A 22,203-nucleotide genomic window follows, 5' to 3' on the forward strand; every position below is an offset into this window, starting at 1 on the left:
TTGCTTCGAGAAACGAAGTATCAGGAGAGTAACGACCATTATGTATCGATGTACAATATGTTCCAGTCAATCCTGACGCGTGGATCGAGGCATAACTGGTCGATGCTGGGAATAAATCTATTATTTAAAATCCGAAGTCAGTTATGGATAGGCAAATGTCGGTCGTTCGTACTTATTCAATCATCGATGATTGATGATTCTTCACTTCCGAACGATGGAACTCCGGCGTTCTTTCATTCCCGCCATAACGGCCGTACAGTTCGAGCGGCGTCGGATGACAGGACTCCGATAACCGGAATGGCTTCAATAATAGAGGCTCTCCCGGTTGCTTTCACAATTAAAGCTACGATATTTAATAAACCCATTCCCACAGCGTGTTTCGAAATTTATTAGCAATCCATCACCGGCTCTGAAATCGATACTGCCACTTCTCATTTAGCTCTTCTCACGGAAAATTAATTAGCACTTTCCAAACCACCATTTTCCAGTCGATACAGCTTCCATTATTTTCTCTAGATGTTTTTTCCTTGTCAATATCGCATTTCCCATAAGCAGTTTTCTAATTTGCAAACAAACCGATACTGGACGCCATCTTGAAATTCTAAGAGCGTTATGAAACGCGCGATTTTTCGAATGGAGATACATTCGATAAAGTAGATAATAAAAATTATTAATCTTTCTCCCGTATTGTTCGTCGTCGAATTATCAATTTAATCTTCGACGATAAGAAATACTTAAAAAAAAAAATTTGGGGGGGATACGACTACGGGCAAATCTAGAAAATTGTTTCGAAACGAATCGTGTAAAAATCTAATTTCGTTACGATTTTCTACTTATTAACTGATCGAGTCCCTCGAAAGTTGCTCGTCGCGATCGAGAGACACTACGGTCGACGCGAATCCTTGAATCGACCAGCGACGAGAGGTTGGGAGACGAGAGCGGTACGCAAAAAGTGCCATTGGGGCACACACCGGCTTCAGGAAGCAAAGAAAGAGAAACAAGTGCAGCGAATCGATTCTGAAAGTTCGAATCCGGTTTTTACACGGTGCGTCCGCCATCTTTACCGCTCCGCTATCAAGACTGAATCATACGTTGTTCTTAGTCATCGCGTTTTACAATCAGTCGTATCCCGTGCGCACACACGCACGGCGGTCACGTCGCCGAAGGGAAAAACCAGCGCGCCGAGTCTCGAAAGGGGCGACACGCTCTTCTGCGCCGGAAAGCGAAACGTTCGTTGGTTCTCCTTATGGCTGCTGGCTTCTTTTGTCAGCCGCGGAGTCGTGCCTTGAAAACATTGTTCAACGTACGCCGGGGCGCTCGGGCCGCACGCGGTTCCCGCAATCAATCCCGATCCTTCGATCTCACGATCTCTCTGCACGCCAGAACCCACGCAACTGGTTGAATATCCCGCATTCTTGATCATCCGACGGGGTGGGGAACGGGGAAGAATCGTCGCGGAATAGTGGCTCCCAGCTGTTCATTCGCAGAAAACGAGGCCTTTCGTTCGTGCAACGATGTCCAAAGTGGGCAGCCGATTCACTGTCATTTTACTTTCGTTGCAGTTTGCTTTCGTTGCGCTTCCTTCTATAGGCAGCCCCGTCATATTGGAATACGTCGCTCGGGATACGAGACGACGCTCGCGCCATCTTGAAGTCTACGAGACGAAGCTGCGCGCGTCACTCCGCGAATCCAACGAAAGCCCGTAGCAACCGAATTCAACAAAGCCCTTAGCAACCAACGTATTATATCTTTACGGACAATTCAATCGAACAGAATCGTTGTGTCTGTGTTTTCCAACACGGTTCAATCAGAGAATTACATTTAATCATCCTCTTTTCTTTATCGATAAGCGGCGAAGTGGAAGTAAAATGGATTAAGGTTAGTTGATATTTATCTAAGACGATCGAATCGTAGCAGAGAATTTATACGGTAAAAGTATTGGTTTTAGTTTACCGTCCTCGTTGCTTGTTCGTTTCTTTGTCCCGATTCTGTTTTCAACGATCGGTCGCGCGTAAAAATCGTTCTACGAAACGTCACCGCGCGGTTTATCGCGATGTATTTCGCTGCATCGAGCTCGCAACGCTACCTCGCTGTTTTATCGCCGTCGTGTGACATTCGCGATGTCACGATATCACGGCATGTCTGTAGGAGCAATTGTAAAACATCGGACATTACGTAGTAAGTCCGTTGCACAGGTCAATTCCGAGCAGTTTATCGTTACGAAAAGTGGTGTACCGCAAATTCAAGCAATGAGGTTAACAAGAGATCATGTGCCATTTATTCTCGTCAGCGGCTTAACTTGAATCTTATGATTTGTTTCTCGCTGGAAGAAAGAATCGATGCCAGCCGCTTTCCACCATGATATTTTTAACTTATCGATCGCGATATTGTTTTCAATAACGTGTCTCGTGTCAATTGCATTTAATATTCCTCGCTAGTCGACCTGGAATAATAATTTACTTCTGCTCTAAATAAATAATCCAACATGGAATATTTGTTTGCAAAAAAAAAAAAAAAACATTTCAGCTCGCAAAATCCGAAACAAAATTAGAGCTCGTCGAGGGAATAATTAAATTCCTACGAACAGCAATTACTTCTCTGCTTCTAATTCGCTGTTCAGCAAAAAGATGCCAAGAGATAATCATTGAATTTTAATAGGCCAGAAATCACCCGCGAGCAGAAATGAAAATACGGAAGTAAGGATCTCGATGCTGGAATAATTTACACAAATTGACATGATTAATTCAAATAACAGTTCTCGTCTCCTGCTGATATGTCCACGTGGACGTATATACTTCGTTGTCCTTGGAGAATTTTTTGATATTGCGTCGTAACTTTTCAACAAAGAATTTGAAATTTTCAAAATCTAAAAAAAAAAATATCTTTCAAATAATTTTGATACTTGCAATTATATTTATCGACCCGTTTCTAGCGTTAAAATTTTACAAAAAGATAGATAAATTTTAGATTACGGAATTAAACTTTACGCAAAGAATAAATATAATTTATATAAAAGCATTTCGGTTCCACTTCGTCTGCTACGAATTATACGTTTCCTGTATCGTGACTAGAGACGTTAAATAAATAAAATAAAAAGACACGTTTCGCGATGAGAGAAATATTATTTTAAGAGCTCGTTGGAAAGGTTGCTTTGTACAGCGAGCGTTGATCGAACGTCGGACAAAGGGGATTCGAATTTTTGCCTCGTTCGAATTGGCAGAATCGCGTTGGGCAAGAAGACAGCTGACAGTCGACAGAAGCCTGTGACTACCGTTGAATTGCTTCCACGCTGGACAACCGGGTAATTAGGATAGTTAGTCCGTGTCCCGGCAATGCCTCGGTTACGTAAGAATCAGTGCGTGAAGCGCCAGTTTCCATTCAACTGGCGTCGGGCTGCTTCTTCGTTCTTGACTTCGTAGTCAACCCTCTCGCAGTTTACTTTCACCTTTGACCTTCGGGATCTACGATCAGTCCTGGCTGAACGCGACCAATAGAACGTCGAAGCCATGAAACCTCGATGGAAGAACGCTATAAATAATTCTAATTAAATTAACAAAATTACTTGTTCGTAAATAAATATCGTCACTCGTAACGACCATCTTATTGTCCGTAGGCTTCTAAGGCACTAAAAAAATCGATGGAACAAATTTTTGATAAGTTTTTAAATAATTTATTATATATCATTTATTGCACGTTCGCGGCCATCTTTAAAACCGTGGATATAAAATAATGTTTCTCAAATTGTTTTATTAAACTTTAACGGTATACTGGAGACTTTTTGACTCATTTTTGTTTTTGTTATTATTCTTTATGCAACTTTTGAAGACCAAATATGATTAAAAATAAATTTTTAAATAATTCATATCTAAAAGACTCCTTATATACAGGGTGTTTGGCCAACACTGGGAAAAATTTTAATGGGGGTTTCCATTCCAAGATATTATTGCGTATTTCGGTATTGATACAAATAAAAAATTCGTAGACAGGGTGTTCAGTCAACCGTGGGAAAAATTTTTATAGAGGATTCTAGAGGCCAAAATAAAACGAAAATAAAGAATACCAATTTGTTGATGGAGGCTTCGTTAAAAAGTTATTAACATTTAAAGTTCCGTCAGAACTGAATTTTTTTCTCAAAATTGCACAAGATTTCGGGTGTATGTCTATTCACCAAAAATGATTGTAATTGACCCCCGCAACCGAAAATAATTTTTCCAAAAAGATTTGAAATTATTTTTTTCCGTCGAAAAATTTCACACCTTCTCGAATTTTTTTCTCGAAAGTACGTAGGATTTCGGGGATATGTGTATTCACAAAAAATGATTGTAATTGTCCCCCGTAACTGAAAATAATTTTTTTAGAACGATTTGAAAGTTTTTTTTTTCGTCGAAAAATCTAGGCACTTAATTTTTCGTTTCGGTAAGGAATTTTTCTCTTGAAATTGCGTAGGATTTCGGGGATATGTGTAATGACCAAAAATGATTGTAATCGGCCCCCGCAACCGAAAATAATTTTTCCAAAACGATTTGAAAAATTTTTTTTCCGTCGAAAGATTTCACATCTTCACGAATTTTTTTCTTGAAAGTACGTAGGATTTCGGGGGTATGTCTATTCACCAAAAATAATTGTAATTGATCCCTGCAGCCGAAAATAATTTTTCCAGAACGATTTGTAATTTTTGAATTTAATTGTTAATAACTTTTTAACGAAGGCTCCATCAACAAATTGGTATTCTTGATTTTCGCCTTATTTTGGCCCCCAGAATCCCGCATTAAAGTTTTTCCCGCGTGTGTCCAAACCATGTTAGGATAAAATTTTGTCGAGGAATTCCGAAATGCGAAATTTTAATAAAAAAATTCTCCGAATCGAAACCGCATATTGTTTTAATTAGTTTTATAACAAATTGTCTACTCGACAACCGACCGTTGCAGCTGTAACTTTCAAATTTATTATTCAATAGTTGTATATAGGATTTGATTTATTTGAAGTTAACAGTTACAAATTTAATTATTTTTTATTTTATGAATTTATCATGATTTTTTTATTAATTTTTCTGAGCTGTGAATTATCATTATTCTTATATAGTTTCTTCTAATTATAAATTATTTAGTATCGTGCAAACTAAGAATGAAACATTACGTATTATCATTATTATTATATTTTTTCACTATTACAGAATTGAGGGAATAATAAGCTATGAATTACAAAAATTCAAAATATTTTTATTCTCAACTGTTTTCGACTGTATTCTTCAACTGTTAATAATTAAAACTTCAGACATAAAAATAAAAATAAAAACGGAAAAATTCCGTTTTCCATATATCTGGTAGCAATTACACATTCATTATGTATTCAGTTTTTAATGTTTTTCGTAAGTTCAGTTGTTCCTTATCAACGATAATACAATCGTATCTTCGTTATACACAGTACATCTTATCGAAACAAATTTTTGTTTAAACAAAGTGCTCGTTGAGGCCTAACAAAGTGTGTTTGTTCGAGCTCTGCGATTAGTGTGTTAGAGCGATGTCGAAATCCTTCCACGACTTCGTTACGAGATAATAATCGAGAATATTTAAAATCGAATGATAAATATTTCAGCGCTGTTTCATCAAATTCCAATATGTATTTTATGTATCGGAATACACAGAATGTATCGCGCTCTTTTCTGACGCAATTTTCTGACGCGACGAGGGGAGAGGTGGAATGTTTAAGTAACAGGCTAACTATTCTACGCAAACTATCAATTATAATGTATGTACATATTTATGCGCGATATCGCGAATTACGCAATGTTTTTGACCTATTATTTTAAACGACGTTAAATATTTAATATTTTTGTAAACATTTCTGATATCACATTCTGTTCACATACAAGTTTTCTAAACATGGATAAACAAAAATTGGACCATGTTCTTACTACGAAATTATGAAATATTATTAAAAAAATTCTAATATCCGTGATTAGAAACAATATCAAATAAAATTGTGAGATAAATATTTTCCCCATCTTCTCTAACGAAGCACAAATTAAATATCCAATATATTTCTAGAATATATTGTTCTGTTTATATAATTATCTTATTGAAATATTATTAAAGTGACGCCGTCGATAATTATCCCTGACGTGTTCGTTTCTTTTTACATTTGTCACGTTTTAATAGTACCGAGAACCGTATTCCTGGTAGCAGATCCCGAAGAATCGTATCAAATGAATAATAATCGCAACGTCATTGTACCCGTTTATCAGTCGTATTACCTTATCTGACTGCGTCTGGTAAAATTTTTCCACGTGCTCGGAATGGAAAACAGTTTCGTAGAGATAAAAGCCAGAGCGAGAGCCTCGCGTGTTTTAAAAGTTATCGCGAGCCTCGGGGTCTCCTAACATCACATTTTTGGAAACGGTTAAAAACATTTATGTCGCGGGCAATTTTCTAATAGAAAAATTTTTAAATGCAAATTATCGTGGTACTTTTCTTCCACGATCATGTAAATATTAGGATGTCAAGTATGCAATTATTTCGAAGATTGCTGGCCTTCGAATCACCGAGCTCGTTTAACGCGAAGCGTGTAGCTACTGGAAAACGTGTCAACCGGATGAATACATCAAACGCCGCGAGAACGCCTCGCGGCCAGTAATCGTGCATTCTACCGTCTTCGCCGCTGAATCGAACGAAACTCGGAGAAGCCGCTTATTTTCAGACAGTTTCCTGGAAACCTCCACGAGCCAGTCCCTGGAATCGGTTGTTCGTGTAATGATAAATGCAAACTACCGACCATCTCGTGCAACGACGCCGCGTTTCGAGAAAACAGTTTCTTACCCTTGTTCCGTGGGCCACGGTGAGGTTAGGTGAATCATCGATGGTGAGACGAAACACCGTCGCTTCCAGCGTGAGGCGTCGACCTCCACAGCTTTTCCGTATTCGAACAGCCAAACAGTTTAGCGATTCAAATACTCCTGAACCAGAGTCGAGCTTGAATATTATTATTCGATTGTTGCAATATTTAACTGTTCGAACAATGTTTCTATCCAACGTTGTTCGAATGTTAGACTTGTTCGATTTACATGATAATTCGAGTCAAATATTAAACTATTCAAACATTCCAAAATTGGAACATTTTTTCCAGCACTATTTAAATGTTTGAATATTATGTGCACTCGTCGAATATTTGAATGGTACGATATAGACCATTAATTGAATTCAATAATCGTTTTTAAATTTAATTCACAAACTTATAACGTTCATTTTTCGGCGAAATTAAAAATTTCAAATCGTACTGGAAAAATTATTTTTGATTGCAAGGGTCAATTACAATCATTTTTTGTGAATAGACATATCCTCGAAATCCTACGCTGTTTCGAGAAAAAAAATCGAGTAACTAGACAAATTTTATCAATAATTTTATTAATTTTTTAACGAAGCCTCGATCAACAAATTAGTATTCTTGATTTTCGTCTTTAGTTTCTAGAATCTCTTATTACAATTTTTCCCAGGAATGGTCGAACATCCTGTATAAATGTCTGTCGTATTCGAATAGTGTTCCACGTTTGGTTCGAAGGAGATGTTTCGTTAAAAATTTATTTTCCTCGCACGTTGTCGCGACTCGTCTTTCGCTGTAACCGATGCGTGGCTCCTTTACGCACGCGCTTGGTGTGTTCTCTGCGGTCAGCGTGACGCAAGAGATTGTTTTTTACTCTCTCGATACGCCGAGGAGTTCCTATTCGAGAGTCCGAGAAAGACGAAGTATAATCTCGACGGGGAGAAGGTTCGAGAAACGTCGAGGTTTCTCGGAACGTCGGGAGAGCGGTTGAAATTGTTTTCAACTTTTTCTCGTTTTCGTCGTTTCTTCGAACTTCGATTACGATTTCGATATCGTAACAGTGAATCCCACGATAAGTAGTATAGTCAACAGATTCCGTGTCCAAAAGTATAGTCGAAGAGGTTGTGAAATTTGTCAAAGTCGAGGGTTTATGTATTAAAAATGATATAAATAAATAAATGTCGAAAGCTATTATTTCTAAACTGTGACCATTGTACACACAATTATGTTACGTAAAGAGGATTTAATACCGCGACTACGACTGCAAATAATAATATATAGCAATAACTATCAAGATGTGTGTATTAGTTTCCGCAAAAATATATTACATTTAACCGCAATGGTCGTGAGATACGTGCATGTCTGGAACGTGCTTAACTATTATATGCTAACCGTATCTCACTATTTCCTTTACAGCTATTTTCTAAATCCATTCTCGCTTGATTTCACAGTTCTTTACTCCGATCATTTCTCTTGCAATTCCACTTAATCTTTCTTGATACAAATAACGTGCTTTCGGAACGGAATACAAGATGGCGTACACAGAGGTTTATAAAATATTTTACGGTAGCAGAAGATTTATCGCGAGCATATTTTTAATTCGCGGTTTCGTTTTGGCATGTAAATTCGCTTATCCAATTGTTGCCAGCGCGCCAGAGCTTCTCCCGATCGTGACTTTCGCTGAATTAATTTTCCCGTGGATAAGCACGTTTCCCGCGAGCCGTCATCTCGCCGACTCGCCATTACGTTCGCGCCAGAAATTACACGCGCATGCGCAGTGGCGTAACTAATGGTGTACAGCCTGCGCGAAGCATGCTGGTTTGCAAATTCGGGATCCCCCGACTTTTATAACGAACAGAAAACAGACATAACATCAGCCAAGAACACATTTACAGAATATAGTGTAAAGCGAATAATAATATATATATTTTTTAAAGTTTCATAACTAAGGACTAATTGTCTCTGAAACATATTTTCAAATTTTTTTGTTTAGTTCAGCGATTATTGTTTCACAAGTTAAAAATACTATTTTCCTGTTGACGTTGAAAAAACTGGAATTTCGTATACGCGTTAGACAATCGAAAAACAAAATTTATAGGTTCTCGAGAGTATTCTCGATTCACGACAAGCGTTTGTTTTTCTAGTAATTTCTCCAATAACACAAGAAAAAAAATTCTAATATTATCCACATACTGGGTGTTCGACCACCCCTGGGAAAAATTTTAATGGGGCATTCTGGAGGTCAAAATAAGACGGAAATCAAGAATACCAATTTGTTGATGGAGGCTTCGTTAAAAAGTTATTAACATTTAAAGTTCCGTTCGTACTGAATTTTTTTTTCGAAACTGCGTAAGATTTCGGAGGTATGTCTATTCACCAAAAATGATTGTAATTGATCCCCGCAACCGAAAATAATTTTTCCAGAACGATGTGAAATTTTTGAATTCAATTGTTAATAACTTTTTAACGAAGCCTCCATCAACAAATTGGTATTCATGATTTTCGTCTTATTTTGGCCTCTAGAATCCCCCATTAAAATTTTTCCCTGAACACCCTGTATAATTCCTGAAAATTTCAATGAAATATATTAATTACAAACATACTTTTAGTATACACATGTTGAAGGAATTCCATATCATTGAAATTATTCGTCATGTAGGACAGTTTTCATAAAGATGCCCCGTGGTTGATGCGTCAACACAGGGGTCTAGAATCGCTGGCTACGGCACTGCATGTGTATCCCCGGTAACTTTCTCTCCTGCCAAGCTTTTCACCTTGGATTCGCTCGGTTTCTATCGACGGTTGTTGTAACGTACGATGTCCACTCGAGAGTTTTGCTCTTGAAGAGTCTATATCGAGGATAAGAACTTTTTACGCGAAAGAATCTTACTAATAATTTTTATTTGAAATCCCGTAATCTTTTGCTTGCGATTATTAATCATTTTGGAACATTTTTGGCCGACGATGACTCGGGACCGCGTCTTCCCGCGTCACTGTGGAGCTTAACACTTTAATGGCCGCACGTATCACGCGAAAACAAGTGCGACACATGAAGATGCTAGGAATATTATTATAAGGAATTATAAACGTAACCTCAACAAATGTTAATAAGTTGAATGCATGATGAAATGGTGACTGGTACAGTAGATCACGCACACGTGACAGTGGCCAACGTCTGCTAGCTCTCAAAGTCACGTATACGTGACAACGGCCGTCAAAGTGTTAAGAATACGAAATAAAGGGAGTCACGGAAAAAGGAAACGTAGAAACGTCCCGTTGACCGTTTACACGTGATTCCGTCTGCTGTCAAGCCCGCCTGATAAGGAATATAGCAGCGAGGAAGTGTACGTGCGCGCGTTCACGTTCGTACCAGCACGATAAATAGCCATCCAGCGTTGATGACTGCTGGATAACCAACACTCGCTACGTCGCTCGTGTGTTGTCTCTCCTTGCATTAATACCTAGGCTCTTGCAGGCTAATTGCGAGAACGACCGTGTTCGTGTATCGCGCGACGAGACACTCGCGTCCGACGGTAAACATACGAGGCTCGTGGAAATTTCCAGCCGTACGTGAAACTGCGCTCGAGTTTCGACTCGGCGCGACGCGACACGCGATTCCGTCGAACCAAACGCGAGTCCAGAGTGGATCCGTCCATTTTTAAATATCGAATCGAGATCCGTTGATCGGGCAGCTGCCATTCCGAGCAGAATAAAATTGAAAGATAGGAAATAAGACTTTCGTGTATTAATTAAATAGACGTTATTTTAAACATCGAGTAGAAAATTAGGTTAGAATGAGAGCTACGTGTAAACATGGCGAAAAGAATAATCGATCGAAGATTTTTCTAACCTAAAATTCGCATCGTTCTGTACAAATTAATTTTGGAATATCCGAAGACACATTATGTTATAGAATTAGAAATGAAATAAATAAACGTGAATGATGTTTGAGAAAACATTTTTAAACGGTCCAAGGACACGTATGTATAATGTTATACAATTAACAGCAGTCGAGGGGAATGACAATAGAGTGAAAGTTTCGGTGTAAGAAAAGTGGACGGTTACATTGAATAAATTTACAGTCGATTATTAACGATTATATAAGGAAGGTCGCGTAAGGTGCGTGGCAAAAAAATATACGTTTTGTTTTATGGAAAGTAAAACGTATTCGTTGAATCGATAGACAAGTATGGTTACTGTACAAGTCGGTAATGGGTCCCGAGCGTTTTTGTAGATAGAATTATACGCGATAGTTCTGCAAGTAGGTTCTCGAACGTACGAGCTTTGTTGTAGCAGAGTTTTATTTCAATGTGATTTACGATCGATGGAAGGATTAACAGTAATAGCACTTCCGGCTCGATTCCTCGGCCAATTTCATGAATCATGACTTTGATTGCTCGCAGGATTTTGAATTTACAACTCTTTCGAAACGCGTGCTACCGATGCGCTGATACTTTGATTTATTGGAACAGGAGAGTTAACAGATTGCTACACTTTAACCATGATTCACCGGCCATTGAAGATGAATCATTTTTGTTTCTTTATTTTTGTCGAGATTTTATGCCACGATTAATTTGCCATTGAAGAATTCGTAATTTCTCGTCTCTGTATAATTGAATTTTTTAATCTCAGTAAATTGTACAAGTATGTTCAAAGTTTATTTATTTCAACAGTTTCATTTTTGAAAAATTAGATATACAGAGTGTTCGACCAACCGTGGGAAAAATTTTAATGAGAGATTCTAGGGGGCAAAATAAGACGAAAATCAAGAATACCAATTTGTTGATGGAGGCATCATTAAAAAGTTATTAACAATTAAAGTCAACAATTTCAAATCGTTCGGGAAAAATTATTTTCGGTTGCAGGGGTCAATTTCTATCACTTTTGGTCATTACACATATCTCCGAAATCCTATCCACTTTCGAGAAAAAAAATCGTGTAGGTGCAGAAATTTTTTGACGAAAAAAAATTTTTCAAATCGTTCTAAAAAAATTATTTTCGTTGTCAGGGGTCAATTGCAATCATTTTTGGTCATTACGCGTACCACCGAAATCTTACACACTTTCGAGAAAAAAATTCAGTAAGGGTGGAACTTTAAACGTTAATAACTTTTTAACGAAGCCTCCATCAACAAATTGGTATTCTTGATTTTCATCTTATTTTGGCCTCTGGAATCCGCCATTAAAATTTTTCTACGAATTCTGAAATATAATCGAAGTATTATCATCAATAATTAAAATTGTATTCTAATAATAGACAACGAATAAACGCGTACAATTATTTACGCTATTTTTTTAACGACAGATTTAAACTTCGATCCGTTCGTTACGAAACATTTGGATTCTATATTTGGATTTTAATCGTTGTTTAACGAGCAGTTAATGCGTCGTTCGAATAATCGTTAAATACTTTTCTAGCTCGCGGCTTAATTGTAAATTTAAAGCCGTGACGAACGTTTCGGAAGTAGAATTTAATGAAACGCGAACGAAGGTTCTGACAAATGTCGGTTAGTAAGATAGAAGATGGCGAGAGATGGGGTTTCGTGATTTGGAAAGGTCGGCCCGTGCGATTAGATTGTTTCGAGAGGACGTTTGTTGGACGGTTCCAGGTAGTTTCTTCTTCCACGAATTCTCGCCTTTCCGTTCGCCGTCGGAACGTCGAACCTTTTGTCTATTCTCGTATACCTGAACGCGCGATACGATAACTCTCGACCGGGCACCCCCGGTTTAGGCCCTCCACGATATAAAAACGATTAACGCATGACGTTTTCTCGACGATCGTTGGGCCAATTATCGGCAAGAAAGGGTCGTTAACGAACGCGTCCATCAATCGATTGGAATCATTTACGAACAAGAAACCCAGACTTTCTTCAATGAGTCATAACTCATATAATAGGCCCCAACGATTCGTAGAAACACTTTTTAGATGCAATGGGTTGTCAAGACAAATTAGTTTAAAATTTTTCAATAACTTTTTCAACAAATTTTTCAACAATAAATGTTGGAGTTCTGTAACTTTTATAGCATTAACTATAATTTTTATTCGACGATTAATGCGTCAGAGTATAAATTCCATTGAATATTTATGATTTTTTTGTTCTCCATCTTTGTTGTCAGAGAGGATTTTCCAATTAGTATAAACCACGTTCGGAATAATTAGTTACATTGGCACGTTCTGCATTTAATACCAAGTTTAGCGTGGACTTGATACTAAATAGTGATCAAACAGGTTATCAGTGTAGAGTTCAGCGCGAATATAAACTGCAATATATATTATTTAACAGTTCCGTTAAAAATGTAATATAAATCTCGTAATTTAAAATTGCATATCCTCGAATTGTTAAGGTCTGATTTTATACAGGGTATTATTCTTCACAACCCTGGGAAAAATTTTAATGGGGGATTCTAGAGGCCAAAATAAGACGAAAATCAAGAATAACAATTTGTTGATGGAGGCTTCGTTAAAAAGTTATTAACATTTAAAATTCCACTTGTACTGAATTTTTTTCTCCAAAATGCACAGGATTTCGGGGGTATGTCTATTCACCAAAAATGATTGTAATTGAACCCCGCAACCGAAAATAATTTTTCTAAAACGATTTGAAATTTTTTTTTTCCGTCAAAAAATTTCACACATTCTCGAATTTTTTTCTAGAAAACGGGTACGATTTCGGGGGTATGTCTATTCACCAAAAATAATTGTAATTGACCCCCGCAACCGAAAATAATTTTTCCAGAACGATTTGAAATTTTTTAATTTTGTCGAAACATTTCATACCTTCTCGAATTTTTTTCTCGAAAACGGGTAGGATTTCGAGGATATGTCTATTCACCAAAAATGCTTGTAATTGACCCCTGTAATTAAATATAATTTTTTTAATATGATTTGAAATCTTTTAATTTCGCCTTAAAGTTTCAGTACCTACTCGAATTTTTTTCTTGAAAATGCGTAGGATTTCGGAGGTATGTGTATTAACCAAAAATGATTATAATTGACCCCCGCAACCGAAAATAATTTTTCCAGAACGATTTGAAATTTTTGAATTCAATTGTTAATAACTTTTTAACGAAGTCTCCGTCAACAAATTGGTATTCTTGATTTTCGTTTTATTTTGGCCTCTAGAATCTTCCATTAAAATTTTTCCCCAGACCTAACCTAACACCCTGTATAAAAAATTAGGTCAATTGTCCTCTTACTTTCCCCGTTCGATATAGGCTCTAATTTTATTGCAGTTTTTCACGATGGATATTTGCGGCAACGTGAATGTGTAACGTCGATGAATATTCACGAAGGCTTCGACTACGTACTTGAACGGAATTACCATATTACGATTAGTATTCAAATACTTTCAGAGCCAGTGGGAGTTCGAATTAACATTTAAGATTCTGTCGTAAACATTGTTTTAATATTTGGATCATCTCGCGGATCTCTCGTTCGACATACTTTTTTTTTTTTCCATAATTATCTCCGTTTCGTTTTATTTTCCAAACGACCAAACAATTCCAATTTGTCGTTTGATTGTTCGAGAAAAGAAGTCGCGAGAATAAGATGGTTTCCTGGAATTTTCAGTCGATAAATTTTGCTGGTTTCTGGCCTCGCGTGCAACGGAAAGGTTACGTAAAGGATTTTTCACGGTAATGCGAAATAAGGATAACGCGAATGTCTCCTTTACATGCACCACGTGATTCGAGACTTCGTGCGGATAAAGCAATTCTATACGCTTCCTGTATTCTTGATCAGAGCCTATTAGATATAAATCATCACTATTGACCAACGATTTTCCATCTCTGTATTATCCGATTACATAAAGCTTCTGATGTCGTAATGTCCGCGGGGAACTCGCGTTTTCGGGGTAAACGGCGCCATTGTTCGAGCATCCTTCGAGACTCGCTGCAATCACGCCCGGCAATCAACTACGCTTAATGTGCATTCGACTCGAGTTTATCTTCAGGCACGGTGATACCTCCTTTTGAAACCTTCTGTTATTCCAAGTCTCTCTAAACACCCGGTAGCGACGGAGTCTGGTTTCTGGTTTCTGGTTTTGTTATTTACGCCGCTGGTGTCGCGTTTGTTTCGTGATTTCCTGCTGTTGATGTATTCTCGAAAAAGGAATTCAACTTCATCCCAAGTACTGGTTTTTAATAAATAACAATAGTAACGAGTGCAAACGATGCAAAAATTCAGTCAGAAACCTTGTACATGTGGAGACATGTGAGATACTAAAATTCACATTTGTCATACGGGAAACCAGGAGGGGAAGCCATCTTGAATTTCGAATGATGTTAGCGCCATCTCAACTTGAGAATCTGAGTCATTTTATATTCTAACATAAGATCTTCGAATCTTTGCGTTACTGTATTTGGGAAATTTATTATCATCCTGGTAAATAATATGACGAATCGCTAAAATTTTAAGGGAAGAAATTGCTCAAGTTCCAAGCGAATCTGAAGTAAATCTAACCCTTAAATGGATTTTCAGTCTTAACCGAATTATTACTACGTTCTTGTCTTTCTCGCAAGCGCTCGACCGACCTGCCATCTGCATATATATACTCCTTTGACCGCCTCCCAATATCTCATCATCTAAGACAGGGTTTGCTCGAATGTCTTCCTTTCCATCTCTTCCACAGAATCGCCAAAAAATATGTATAACAATAAACTGTGTAGAATGCCAATTATATGGCAACATACGACCACAAAGAAATACGAGTGCAAAGGATTAATATATATAAGACTAATTATAATTTAAAAATCAAAAATAAAACTCCCACTATTGTCGTGTATTTCCAACATAATATAAGCGCATAAGTTTTTATCATCGAACGATATCTGAATGGGTGTCTCTTGTTGCAGAATGCGGCTTCCGCGAAGGCGAAGGAAGCAGCGTCAACGTCGTCGAACGCGTCCGGGAACGGTTCGTCCGGCAACAATGGCGGCCACGCGCCTCTGCGGCGCAGCTACACGTCCCTGGTAACCACTCTGATCGAGCAGCACCGTAAGCTGGACCGCAGCGCAAGCGAGCCGACGTCCCGGTACAAGACAGAGCTCTGTCGGCCGTTCGAGGAGAGCGGCACGTGCAAATACGGCGACAAGTGTCAGTTCGCGCACGGTTACAGCGAACTGCGCAACCTTGCCCGTCACCCGAAATACAAGACCGAGCTGTGCCGCACCTTCCACACGATCGGTTTCTGCCCGTACGGGCCGCGTTGCCATTTCATTCACAACTTCGAGGAGGCGCGAATTCACAATCAGAAGGTGAGCGCCCAGCTGGGCTCCACGCAGCCGAACATCATGGGCTTGAATCCGTTGTTGAGCGCGGCGGCCGCGGCGGCAGCAGCGGCGGCGGCCGTCGGCGGCAACAGCGCCGCCTGCAACGGCTCCAACGTAAATCAAACCGTGAACAGCGTGGCGCTCCTCGAGCAGATCGCCGCGTCGCCGCAAGTCGCGGCAGCCGCCACGCCGAGCCTGATGAGAACCAACTCGTTGAGCCTGTGCAGCGGCACGAACACCTACAACCCGCCGCCGTTGCTCAGAACGAATTCCTTGAGCTTGACCACCAGCCAGCATCACCATCACCACTCCCACCACCACCACCATCATCATCAGACCGGCTCGACGACGGTCAGCTCGGTGATCGGCGCCACCAGGCCGAAGCCGTTGAATCTGAGCCCGACGTTCTCCCTGGGCAGCACCGGGGACTCGATCTCGCCCTCGTCCAGCCTCAGTCAGTCGCCCACAAACTCCATGGCGAGCTTCTTCAGCGACGACTGCACCAGCCAGCAACCGTCCGTCACGAGTCTACCGAACACCGCGTTCAGCTTCGGCCAGGATTTCGGTCTGCTGGCGACGAGACAGAGCCCCAGCCCGCGGACGAACAGCGTCTGCAGTCCGTTGGGCTCCGACGAGCTGGCGCCGAGGACGCCGTCGCCGTTGTCGCCGAACGCCGAGTCCAGGCTGCCTGTGTTCAACAGGATCAGCAGCACCCTCGGCGACTTCGAGAACCTGAAGATCTAAGGGAGCCTCTCCTGGGTCCTTCGACTCTTTGGTATATATTTATATATCGTTTATCTTTTTTGTCGCAAATTTCTTTCACGAGGACACGCACAAACGCGCACACACACAGACGTTACGTGTAGAGAGAGATGATTGTGTTCACGAGAACGTTATTTTCTTTAAACCCGAAGGAGAACCCGGAAATGCGAAGAGCGTTGGACCCGAAGACGCTAATTTATCTAACGAAAAGACAGGAGAACGTGTGGGGGAGAGGGGGCGGGCTCTCCCACCGACTCGAGGAGAAAGTTTCTTTTTCTTTTATTTTTTTTTTCTTTCTTTTTTTTTTTAAAAGAAAACATTTTGAGCTGCATTTCTCGCGTGGGACGGATTCTTCCTCTCCGTCGTACTCGGCTTCTTATTTAAGCGTTTCTTTTCCGTTCGTAGAACACGTTAGACATCTTATTCTCGTTCTTTAAAACGATCGTCTCTTCCTTTTTATCATAATCGTCCTGATTATTATTATATTATATTATATATTATATATTATTATCGCTATAATTAATATTATTAATAACGTTATCAGTAATATCACTATCGTATATATACTGAATATCGTCATTACTCTTAACTGCATTAGTAGCGTCAGTCACTTTCTGACTCCGACCACCAGGGCCGTTTTCTTCTCTTTTTTTCTTTAATTTAGGTTTACGGTTCATTTAGTGGAAAAGTCGAGATCGTAATCAGCCCGGATGCACGCGAACGATAACGAAACATGATTCAGGATCGGAGGGGGGGAGTCGTTGGAACGGGAGGAACTGGCCCCAAGTTTCTTCCGAATCGTAACTTTCCACGAGCAAGTTGTTCTTTGATCTCTCTTGGACACCCGGTACAGTGCCTCTTCTCGTTCCTCCGGCTCCTCCGCCCTTGGTGCGATCTCCGATCCACGGACTCGCCTACGAGAGTGTCGTCGCGTACGATCCGGGGCAGGTGAAACGTTGCAATATTCCAAAACACTTAGTACGTTACGTTTCTATTCTTCGATTCGTAATATCCTTTTCTTTTTTCTTAATTCTTTCATTTTGTAACTTTTTAATCTTTCGATGTCCCTTCGTCCGCGAGGAAGGGAAAGGAAAGTTGCGTCGAGAGTGAAAGGAAATGACGAAAGATAGATATAGATAGAGAGAGAGAGAGCAACAGCAGCAGCGCCACGCACTCGCGACGGACGAAGGCGAGTAGAGCGAACAGAGACAGAGAGAGAGATGAAGTGAGAGCGTGGCGCGCTCTGTCGGTATTGGGGCGGTGTGACGAATCGCGCGAACAGATCAACAATCAAACCATGCTATGCAAATTAAGTGGCTTAAGAACTCCGATTGTCTTCCAATGTTTGAGCGAGTGAAAGTGTGTTTGTGTGCGTGCGTACCAGGCGGCGAGAGGAAGATGGCGCCGCGGTGCGAGCCAAGCGCCGCGGTGACGAGCAAAAGGGGGATAATAAGAGAAAGTGGTGGCGCGTTTGTTCCGAGTTTGTGCGTGTGTGTGAAACTGTGCGTGTGCCTGCGCGTGTGCGTGTGTGTATGCGTGTGTGTAGCATTACGCATGGGAAACGACGTGTTCTCCGAGTGAATCTGTCCTTCGTACGTAAGTCACATGAAAACGTGTTTTGTGTGCCGAGAGAAAGAGGTTATATTTTATAGGCGAGGAGTCGGCTTAAGGGCTTTCGAGAAAATCTATTCGCTTCGAAGGCGGCCGGACACGTTTCCTTGACGACGATTTCAATTTTCACGCCTATTAAACGCGATCGGTTTTTTCGACAACGAGACATATTACTCGTCCTTCGAAGCAATTCTTTTTTACGAGAGGACCAATAGGCGCAGGAATTTCCGACCAGCTTTAAGTTACCTTTACTTAGGATCCTTTTTATCAGTTTTTTCCCCCCCATTTAGAGATTTTTTTTTTCTTTTTTTTTCTTCGTCCTTGGCTAGGGGATTTTGGCTTTTTTTTTTACACTGACGCCTCCTTGGTTTTATCGCGAAAGAAAGGGACGAGAGTCACTTTCGCCAATTCTTAGCGTATTCGAAAAGGGGTGAAATAAGTTTAAGACAATCCGAGAATCGATATGGGTCCAAAAAAGCCAAACGTATCCCGCGGGGGATTTTCTTTTTACCTTAAAAAAAAGAGAAACAGGAAAAAAAAAGAAATCTCAGTGATTCGCCGGAAGTTTTTAATGAATCAACAGGAACTTAGAGTATATTGTACGTTTAAGGATATCGATGGCTTCCTCGCGGTGCCTTAAAGCAGGCCTTGATTATGAAATAAGCGATACGAATGTGTGCGTTAGGCAAGAAAGAGAGAGTGAGAGTGAGAGGGAGAGAAAGAAAGAAATATCAACAATATCGTGGTATATATATATATATATATATATATTTATATATATGTATATGCAATTGTTCTCTCCCGTTAAAAAAAAAAATGTGATATGTAACTATTGCAATAGAAATATAAACTATTATTAAAAAAATATTCTATTATAGGGAGCGAAAGGTGATGAGCAAGAGAGATAGAGAGAATGACGAACGAGAGTTTGAATAGAGAGAAAGCGAGAGTGAACAAAAGTCAACGGGGGCGGCGTCATTATTTCGAGAGCGCGTCGGATTCGCGGAAGAAAGCATTTTTCGCGGCTCGGAGACGTTCGAAGAGACGCTTCGAGAAACAAAAAAAAAAAAAAAAAATAACAACATTTTATTTAGACTTTCGAGAATATATTCTTGTTTTGGAAAACGCTTGCTTCCGGTGGGCGCCGTTCCCTTGACGATTTTGAAAGAAAGAGAGAAAGAGAGAAAGAGAGGGAGAGAGAGAGAACAAAATAAAACGAAAGTGCCTAAATGACGTGGTTTCTGAAAATCGAATACATTTTGTACATATGCACACAGCACACTTCTTATGGTAAACAAAAAAAAAAAAAATAATGTTTTCGTTTAATTTATACTTGAAAGCAAATGTTATTATAGTTTTAGTTTATTAATATTATTATAATATTATTAATATAATTATTTTATTATTAATTATTAACTATTATTTTTATTATTATTATAATTATTATTAATAATCGTATTTCGCAACGCTGTACGCCTCAGTGAAGCCTCTGGCGCTTCGACGAACAGCACCGGCATCCATTTAAATATTTTTCTCCATTATTATTTATCTGGTCACAATCGTTTCTTTTTTTCTTGATTTTTTTTTTTCTTTTTTTTTATTTCTCATTTTTGTTCTCTTCCCGCTTGTAACGATGAAATTATTTCGCGAGTGCTCACACACAGCTTCGTCGGTTGCTTCGACGAATCGTCGTTTCAAAACTCCGAACTATACGGTCAATTAGTCCCGCGTCCCATCTATTATCGCCGACACTTTTTTTGCGGTAAAATATATTTATATATATCACGCTATTATTATTAACGTTATCACTATTGCTATTACTACTACTGCTGCTATTACTACTACTTTATACTACCCCTATCACTACCACCACCGCTACTACTGTCGTTAGCACTAGCCTAGCATTTCCACGGATCGTTGTCATTGATCATATCATCGTTCATCGTCGTAATTCCGTGCCAGGAAACGAAACGAAAAAGCAAACCCCCCCCCCCTCGTGCTGGGTTTCGTCGCGTTGCGTTCAACTTTGTACATCATCCCCCCATTATTTAACGAACATTATTTAATTTCTTCTCCGTTATTTCGTAAGCATTTCCATTTCTCTTGTGCCTTCGCGTCACGTTTATCAATCGCGGGCTTCCATTTTCTTTTTGCTCATTTACACGACGGCGAACGCGCTTCTTCGTTTTCACGCCGCGAAGTGGTCTCGACGTGAGATCACGTTCGAGAAACTGTAGGGGACACCCGTTGTCTGCTCTTAAATTATTTTACCGATTATTTCTTTTTTTTTTTTTTTAACGCTGCTCGTTACTCGTCGAACGCGCGTTGGTTTCTCGAAGTCCGATACACCGTATCGATGTCAGATAACGAAGTATCGTTTTGTACCAATTTTCGATACTTTTATGACGATATTAACACCGTATGGATCGCGCGGGCGTCGATACCGTCGTGAAACATATCGAAAATAGGAAAAAGTCTCTAATCGGTGCGGCCTGAGTTGCGAACAGATACAACTTAATCGATACCGATTAGATACTGTTTCTTATGTTTGATATAGTCGCTGTAATATCGACGTGTTCCAACAGCATCGAAAATCGATGCCCCGGGTAGTCGAGATTTTCCATACCTCGCGATATTCCCAGCGAAACATCGATGTGTGTCGCGCCGGTACCGCTAAACATGGCCGCCTCGAGAAACCAACGTTCGACCGGAACCGAAAAATCAGTGGTAACACGCGTGTCATAGCCTGTGCCGCGATGTCTCCTGCAAAGCATTATCGTCTGTAACGTCTCGGTTCGATAACTAATCCTTTTCTTGTCATTGACAACGAAGAATATACGCGATACGGTAGCCAACGTAATTTTTAGTTCGATTCGTCGCGTCGCGAGCTCTCGTGCGTTAGCCGGCGCGGTTGCGCGCGCAGCTCGGTTAGAAAATCTCTCGTGTGACGCGCGAGAGGGTCAATCGGAACGAGACACGGACCCACGTACTACGTAGTACCAGTCGCACACAGGCTGGGACAGAGAACGCAGACGGAGAAAGAATGATAGAAGAGCGCGTTTACCCGGGCGCAGAGAGTGAAAGTCCCGGAGAAGTTTCTTCTCGCTCGGAAGAGAAATAAAAAGATGCGTGGGCACGGTGGGCAGGGCGGGCTCCGGGGGCAAGCGGCGGGGGACGTGCAGGGACAGGGACGTAGACGAGGGGTTGGGAGGGGGACCAAGGGGGGATTGTTCCACGCGCGTTCTCCAAAACGAAGCCGCCTGTACGCTTCTCGTCTTTGTCGCGCGGTTCAAAGTGAAACTGGAAAAGAGATCGTTTTCTCTCTCGGCTCGCGACTAATCGTACGAACGACGAAAGAAGGTAGCGACGGCGCATACGTTTCGAAAGTGTCTCGCGATGCTGCCGCACGGGGTTCCCTCTCGTTATGCTCGCCGGCTCTTACCATGTTTCTGCATTCTCCAGTCCCACGGGTTTTTTTTCCCCCCCCTCCGTTTTCTTCCTACCCTCCGACGCACGGGGCTGGACGAGTTCGAGGAAGGTTTCTTGGCTTTCGGTCGATTCTTACGCGTGTAAACACACCCGCTATATCGACGTTCTTTTCCTCTTATTAACTTTTTCGTTTTTTGCGTACGCTGCCGCTCCGAATGTTTGGTGTTCGATCGTTATGAAATTTTTTTACGCGTATTTCTCGTTCGTTGGATAAAATTGTATTTAAACAGGGAATAATATTTTCAGTGAAACGCGT

The 22,203-nt window shown here is 40.3% G+C and overlaps 1 protein-coding gene across 1 annotated transcript in view; it reads left to right on the forward strand.

Moving 5' to 3' along the window:
* LOC122404846 (protein TIS11) overlaps nucleotides 1–21,596 on the forward strand; it is a 40,197-nt gene extending 18,601 nt beyond the window's left edge. Inside the window, exon 2 of the mRNA XM_043409125.1 lies at nucleotides 15,669–21,596. Coding sequence (XP_043265060.1) covers nucleotides 15,669–16,829 — 1,161 coding nt within the window. The 3' untranslated portion in view covers nucleotides 16,830–21,596. The remainder of the gene's footprint in view (nucleotides 1–15,668) is intronic.
* Nucleotides 21,597–22,203: the final 607 nt, after the last annotated feature.

This window comes from Colletes gigas, unplaced genomic scaffold (genome assembly GCF_013123115.1).
Source record: "Colletes gigas isolate AHSC1104 unplaced genomic scaffold, ASM1312311v1 Colletes_gigas_Sc00003, whole genome shotgun sequence".
In the NCBI taxonomy this organism is placed as follows: Eukaryota; Metazoa; Arthropoda; class Insecta; order Hymenoptera; family Colletidae; genus Colletes; species Colletes gigas.